At 37.6% G+C, this 8357-nt stretch overlaps 1 protein-coding gene across 1 annotated transcript in view; it reads right to left on the reverse strand.

Moving 5' to 3' along the window:
* Nucleotides 1-6455, reverse strand: part of LOC110329421 (OX-2 membrane glycoprotein-like) — a 38053-nt gene extending 31598 nt beyond the window's left edge. Inside the window, exon 1 of the mRNA XM_029544888.1 lies at nt 6380-6455. Within this exon, the coding sequence (XP_029400748.1) occupies nt 6380-6443 (64 nt within the window). The 5' untranslated portion in view covers nt 6444-6455. The remainder of the gene's footprint in view (nt 1-6379) is intronic.
* Nucleotides 6456-8357: the final 1902 nt, after the last annotated feature.

The following is an 8357-nucleotide window of genomic DNA, read 5'->3' on the forward strand; positions in this document are numbered from 1 at the left end:
TGGACTCGGAGATCTCCCTGTCTTAATCTTCTGGATTCAATCACCACTGTGTCTCAAGATCTCCATACCAAGGTCCAGATCAGAAACTTCTATCTCCCAGCCTCCAGGTTAGGTTCACTGGTGAGCCTTCCAATTCTGGATTGTAGTTCATTTCAAATATAGTCAAGTTGACAACCAGGAATAGCCACTACAAGTGGTCATGTACTTTTTTTTCAATTTTCTTTAATCAACAAATAAAATATACCCATAGTTATAAGAAGATAGAATATGAAGATTGTGGGGGTTCGAAATAAGAATGGCTCCCATAGGCTCATATATTTGAATGTTGGTCCTCAAGGAGTGAGATGACAGGAGAGGAATTAGAAGGTGTGGCCTTGTTAACAGTAGGTGTGGCCTCATGAACCTCTGAAAGGCATGAGGCAAGTTTCTTGAGTTCACCAGCCAGTTCTGTGCTCATGCTATCCCTGGGCTGATCTGTGAGACTATGGTCTTCTAACAGTCTTTTACTTTTCTGCACTTCACCATTTTTATCTCTATAACACCAGTAATGTGACCTGACCCACAGCATTGAATACAATGAGAACACACAGTCATCTGACGTTATAAGTCACCACAAACATTTTAGATTCCATAGGTAGTTTGGTCCTTGCCTTCAGGAAAGGATTAAACAAAACACATGAAAACCCAAACTAGCAACCCCCATATATATACATACATATATATATAAGCAACCATGCTGTCCATTCCTTATTCTACAACAGTTTCTCTACTACTCTCCTCTTCCTCCCCCTCCCCCTCCTCCTTTCCCTCCTCTTCCTCCTCTTCCTCCTTCTCCTCTTCCTGCCTTTCCAGGTTCTGCTCTGTATTATAGTTGGAGCTATTTCCTGACAGAAGTCTTCCTTATCCTGTCCTTCCTTCCTTCCTTCCTTCCTTCCTTCCTTCCTTCCTTCCTTCCTTCCTTCCTTCCTTCCATTTCTTTATTAATTTTACTTGCTGCTGTGATTGACCACAGGATCTCCTTCAGGCTAAGCAGAAGCTTACTCACTAAACCTTTTCCCCTCTTTTCAGTTTACCATATTTTGTTCCTGGACTCAAATTTGAGCGATTTATTGTTTTTAAATTACACTTGTGACATGGGGTATGTGTCCCTGAGTGCATATACCCTCAGAGGATACAAGAGGTTTACGGATCCCCTGGAGCTTGGTTTATAGGTGATTGTGAGCCTCCTGATGCAGGTGCTTGGGAAAGAACCTCCATCATACAGAACACAATATGCTCCTAACCCTTACTTACCAAGCCACCTCTCAAGACTCTGCACTTATGCGCTAGTTATTACCTTAACCTGAAGAAAATGGATGGACTAAATGCTCTTAATTCAATCATTCAGAATGAGCAGAAAACAATAAGACATTATTTGATGAATTCTTAAATTAGGGAAGCTTACAGTGTTAAAGAAATCCACAAGACAAATTATTTATAAACATGTCCTGGTAGGAATAATTTTTAAAAGTTAGAAGTCTTTTCTTAGATTCCCAGAAAATTTCTAGAAAAGAGGATGAGATTCTACTCACAGTCATATATGTTCAATCCTTAAGCCTGTTTATTACCATTTTAGCATAAAATACACACACACACACACACACACACACACACGAAAGGTATCTTTATGCTAGTAAATGTATCATTTACTATCAAATGTAAATTCTCAAACTTCATTCTCAGCTGGAGAATGATTCCAAAAAGACACCAAGATAAAAGGTTCCTTTTACTTCCCATGTTACCCACCCATCTTCCTATATTTCTATCTTAAATAAACAGAAGTAAATAAAATCACCCAGATAAATTACTGATGTGGAACTTGGAATCTGACCTTGAAACATAAAATAATGCTATTTTCTGAAGAATGCATTTGGCTTTACTTTCACTGCACTAGAATGAGTAGTCAGCCTATATTTCAAGAAAATGATATTCATACTACTCCACAACCAAACCAACCAACAAACCAGCCAGCCACCCAACCATACAAATAACAACAGCTACAATCAAGACAAATGAAACCAAAGAAACCAAAACCTCCATCCCCCAAACCAACCAACTAACCAAGCAAAGCATAACATAGAGCTGAGAACTGGGTGAGTAGGGAAGAGGGAGGCCAATTTGAAAAGAGTTTGGGAATTGAATGAATATGGTCCAAACTCTTTGGACAAAATTCTAAAAGAAACATTGAATGCTTTAAAAATACAAAAATCCATAAGTCTATGGAAAAAATACTAAACATCCTTAGCTGTGATGGATGTGAAACGACACTGAGACTCCATCTCACCATAGCTGGAATGACAACAAATGGTGGCAATGATTCAGGGAAAGAGATATCCTTAGACTCTGTTGGTGGCTGCAAACTAGCACATCCATGGTAGAACTTACCACAGAAAGGACTCTAAGTCAATGCCCCACAGACACACTTGCACATCCGTGTTTATTATAGCATCATTGGTAAAACAAACCCATTGAATCAGCCTAGGTACCCGTCAACAGACAAATGCCCTCTTGACATTTATCTCAGACTGAACGAAAAGCTTTCCTATCATTCTTTGTTGCACTCTTTTATGTGCCCAGATCCCAGGGCCCCAACCCCAAGTTCCTATCTCCAACTGCAGTCTTTCCATTTCAAAATAGCTACAACCCCATCCTATCCTGTAGACTTCCTCCTACTTGAAAGCAGAGAAAACACTGTTCCGTGGGTTTGTGGCCAGAAAGTCACTATGCTGCAGCTGAAATGTAGATTAACAATACATTTCCAGTGCTTCTTTTCAGTTTCTTATTATGTTTAAATGAACACAAATTTAAAGTTTTAAGTCTCTTTAATATGATGAATAGGTTTCTGTCTTCATCTGCCAGTCAAATTCAGACTAATAAAACTGACTCTTTCCAGAACAACCATCTCATAATCCTTATGCTCTATCCTCTGTGAAGACTCTGAAAACAAGCGCCAGTGTTAAGAGATATATATTTCCATATTACAGTGGCATATTCAAATATAACCTGTCTCTATCCGTAATGATTAAAATTTTATTTGCCTTTTCTGAACAATAGGAGGTAACACACGCCTGAAGACAGAGGAAGGGGGATCATGCATTCAAGACCAACCTATGGTACATAGTGAGACTACATCTCTGTAAAAAGTAATATGGCTGCAGATTCTATATATATTATCTGTGTAGAATGCTTGCCTAACACAGTCAAGGGCCTGCAAGGATCCTCAGAACTAGAAAAGGTGCAGAGAAGTACAGTATGTTCTTCAACACTGCATATCAAGTTTCTAAAATGGTGCCCAATAAATATTACCTAATAAATATTTCTTAGGGACATAAAATAAGAATTATGTTTTAACCAATATAAAATAATATGTACACACACACACATATATTTGACTGTAGTGGCTACTGCTGGTTGTCAGCTTGCCTATATTCTTGCCTGAACTACAGTCTAGAATTGGAAGACTCAACAGTGATCCTAATCTGGAGGCTGGGACAAGTCTCTTGGCATGGTGATCTTGAGGCATAGTGGCTATGAATTCCAGAAGATTAAGACAGGGAGATCTCCGAGTTCAAGGTCATCTGGGATTAAAGGTGTGGTGGCACACACCTTTAATCTGGGCTACACCTTCTGCTGGGGACCATATGAGAACATTGGAAGAAGGAAGATTTACTCTCTCTTTGCCTGCTTGTCTTGTGGGACTGAGCAACTGCTAGATCCTTGGACTTCCATTCACAGCTGCTGCTGACCATTGATGGGAGTTGGACTATAGACTATAAGTCATCAAAAAATTCCCTAACTATATAGGATTGTGACTCTATATAAATTCTGTGACTCTAAAGAATCCTGACTAAGACATATGACATTAAAATTTGTATTTTAATTCTAATGTACATATTTACCTAATGTATTATATACATATGTACCTTAAAGTATGTATTATTCCACACCTAGCTGGATAGTTTAAACACTTATGGTGTTCAACTTGGCTATCAAGGAATCAAATGTTAAACTGAGGACTACATATACTAGATGTCTAAATGAAAGGTGAACAAAGTCAAGTTTGATTGGCAAGGTGTAGAAATAACACACCTCACAAACTGCTGAAAGGAGTTTGAATTCTCTTGGGTACTCAGTAGAAATCCTTGGGGCTATCTTATCAATGAACTAAAGCCTCTCTCTAATCAGAAAGACTAATCAGAAAATATCTAATAAAAATTAATGAAAAGATAAAAAAAGAAAGACTAATCATAACATAAAACTAGTAGATGTACACACATGCCTTCTCCAAAAATATGAACAAAGATGTTCATAGGAACATTTATCATGATCATAATCGATTTATAAAAACTAAATTGCAAATTAAGAATAGACTTCATGACACACTGCAGTCGATGAAACCACAGTCACTGGTAAAGGGGCAAATAATTTAGATTCCGTTTAATTTTTAAAAATTACATGAATTTGACTGGCAGGATTAGGTGAGGATGTGTCTGAAGAGGAGTAGAGATAGAAGTAGGAGGTAAGTATGATTAAATGTATTGTATGAAATACTCAAATAGCTAATAAAATATATTAAAAAATATATTTTAATATATTATTTATTTGCATAAATTTTATTTTAATATATATTAAATTTTATTTTAATATATAATTTATTTGCATAAATTATAGTATTACACAAGAGAAATTAATTCATTACACATTGAGATTTAGTGAACTACATTTCCTCTAAAAATGTAATTAAATCTACCAACATATTAAAGAAACCAGACACGAATGAATAGAGGGTAAGTGGTCATCTATTTTTTTTTTTAAATCAGCAACAGATAAACCCACAGTGTGGGGAGATAGGATATGGAGAGTACAAGGGAGGAAGTCTGAACGCTGCTCTGGAACATGACCTCTTCTTTCCTAGTGTCTATGTTATTTAAATACAAAAGTTAAAAACCCAGCCACACAATTTGATCCACCCCACTTATATAAGGTCAAATGCTTTTCACTAATTTCATCTTCATGATAAAGTTACAAGCAACTTTGTATCAAATATTTTTCAAAATAAATGCCATGGACTTAAACTGTACAGAAGCATCTCACACAATTCCAAACCCACTACAAGTTAGTTACTATAGCAGAGCAAGCTTGTGTTCGTCAGCCAGTTCTTTGCTCTGGTGGTTGTGAGTTCCCACAAACAGTTTAGTTTCCATGGGTAGTTTGGTTCTTGCCTTCTGGGAAGGATTAAACAAAACACATAAAAATCCAAAGTAGCAACCAAAAAAAAAAAAAAAAAAAGTAGTGTCCACGCTGCCCATCCCTATCCCACAACAGTTCTCTACTGCTCTGCTTCTCCTCTCCCCCCCACCCCCATATCTTCCCGGTTTCTGTTTTCTACTATAGTTGAAGCCATGACAAAAAAAACTTCCTCCTTATGCATTTTATTTAATACCTTAATGTTTACTATCATGAATTTTTGTTTCTGCTCTTGCTTTTTTTTCATAAAGGGATCCTATTTCTTTTTATTTTTAATTATGCTGGTGGCATGGGGCATGAACCCATGAGTGCATGAAGCTCAGAGAATACAAGAGGCCTTTGGATCCCCTGGAGCTGCATTTAAAGGTGTTTGTGAACCTTCAGATGCAGGTGCTTAGAACAGAATTGAGTCCTTCAACAGAGGATTATGTTCCCATAACTCTTATCTACTGAGACACTGTGTCTCAAAAATCTATCCTCCAGGATCCTTAAGTGACTCTGGATACTACCTTAACCTGAAGAAAGCTGATGGGTTAAAGGCTGTTAATTCAATCATTCAAAATAAGCAGGAAAACAATACGATGATGTTTGTTGAATTCTTACATTAGCTCAGCTTATGATAGAGAAATCCAGAAGGCAAATTATTTATCGGCTTGCCCATATAATACAAGTGTCTTAATCAAAGAAGAGGCTTAAAGCAAGCCATTCTCAACATTAAAAGGTATGTGTGCTGTTGACTGTTAACACAGAGCATAATCCAAAGACAAAAACAATGTTGTGAAGACATCATTAGCATCTAGTTGGCCTTCTACCTTCATTGTTACATAAAGCAGATAAAAAGGAAATGATCTAATATGAGCAAGTTGGGCACACCTCAGAAGCTGTGTTCTCACCTTCATTCACACCATTTTTCTATTCACTATAGTCATTGTTTCAAACATGCTCATGTTACATAATTTACTAGCTGTGTAATTATATAGGTATGTGGATAACACACTAAACCTATCGTACATTTCTCTTTACCTATTGGAGTAAAAGTAAATGTCCTATGACCTAGTATTCCAGCTAAACATCCATAAAAGAAAATAGTTACCTGGTTCATGTGCATAGAGAGAAAGCATTAAGAGACGGAAGATGCAAAGGTGTGAACAATCCATTGAAACTGATGATCAAAGTCTTTTTCTAACAGTCACAGTACTGTGTTTCCTAGCTGAACTTCCAAATGAGACTGAAATTCTTGCCCCTGTTCCAATGTTTTGCAATGTTCCATTGGTTATTCATTAACTGGGAGGTTTGCCTATTGGGATTGATTTAGTATCATAGGAAGTGGGCCCAGCCTATCGTGGGTGGTTCTATCTTTGAGCTGGTGGTCTAGAGGTCTATACAAAAGCGGGCTAAGTAAACCATGCGAAACAAACCAGTCAGCAGAGCCCCTCCATAGCCTCTGCATCAGCTCCTGACTCCAGGCTTCTTCACTGTGTAAATTCCTGCCCTCATTGCTTTTGATGATGAACACTTATCTGGAAATGTGAGTAAAATAAAGCCTTTCCTCTGCCAAGTTGCTTTTGCTCACGGTGTTCCATCACAGCAATAGTAACTCTAAGATACCTACTTCCTCATTTTTTTTTTTTAATTTCTGTGAAGGTTAGGTGCTGTTAACTTTTAACTCAGCACCCAGGTGGCAAAGATAGTCAGATCTCTGTGAGCTGGGGTCCATCCAGGTAAGCACTACATAAAGAGTTTCAGAGACTCAGAATTACACAGTAAATTAATTTAAGAGGAAAAGAGGAAGGGAGGAGAGAGGAAGAATTGGAGTGAGAAAAGGGAAAGGAAAATTATGCAGATACAGTGTTCACAGTGTGAAATTCTTAGAAATCACATTAAAAAAATATTTTAAGTTGCACTCCATTGCAACAGTTTTCAATTTCCTGGGTTTCCTACCCTCTAGGTTTTTGGTTTTTTGTTTTGTTTTTCCCATAAACGTATTTTTTCCACAGGTGATGTGGGGTTCTTCTATGACGTAATTCCCAAGTTCTTTGTATTAGGTGACAGAGAATTGAACAAGATCCAGAAAAGCAGTAGTGAAATGGTAGATTTATTAATGGTACAGTAAAGCAGAAAGTATACCCATAGACAGAAAAGTGGGTCAAGCTCACGTGTGATCCAAGAACCATGAGTTCTTCCCTGGGGTTCCTATTATGGATCTAGATGAAGTGAGGAGCTAAAAGGAAGAAATAAAGTGGATTCTTATCTTTGAGAAACAGATGGGCTGTTAATTTAAGTTTCTCTAAGCTTCATCATAAAATGGGCACAGCATTTAGATATTATTATTGTAAACAGAGTAAGATATTAAAGAGAGCTCTACAGCATCTGTTATAATGGAGAACACAAATATTTGTTCACAAGGCTGGGGCATATGTGATCCTGTTTTATTGCAATCTATTGGTGTTGAGCCAGGATGTAAGGGAAAAGAGTCTTAGCTAGGGTTTCACTGCTGTGAAGAGACACTGTGATCAGGGCAAATATTATAAATGAAAACATTTAATTGGGGCTGGCTTATAGTTTCGGAAGCTTAGCCCATTATCACCATGCTGGGAAGCATGGCAGTGACCACAGTGCTGGGGAAGAAGCTGAGCGTTGTACACCTTGATCCACAGGTAACAAGGCAGAGACTGTTGTTCCACTGGGGATGCTTTGAGCATATATAAGACATTATATCCTGCCTCCACAGTGACACACTTCCTCTAACAAGACTGCACCTTCTACTAATGTCACTTCCTACGGGCCAAGCACTCAAACACATGAGTCTGTGGCAGCCATACCTATTCAAAGCACAATGCCCACTTATTCCAATGACCAATTCTATTCCCAGTAAGACAACTTCTCATATTCCATTCCTATGGAAAGTTTGTGTTCAGCCACATCCTGGTAGGAAAGATTTTTAAAACATAGCCTCATCTGAGATTCTCAGAAAGTGTCCAGAAACAAATGGAAAGGACTTATTTTATTTTATTTTATTTTATTATTTTCTTTATTTACATTACAAACGCTATCCCGAAAGTTCCCTATAC

The sequence above is a fragment of the Mus pahari genome, chromosome 12 (genome assembly GCF_900095145.1).
Source record: "Mus pahari chromosome 12, PAHARI_EIJ_v1.1, whole genome shotgun sequence".
NCBI lineage: Eukaryota > Metazoa > Chordata > Mammalia > Rodentia > Muridae > Mus > Mus pahari.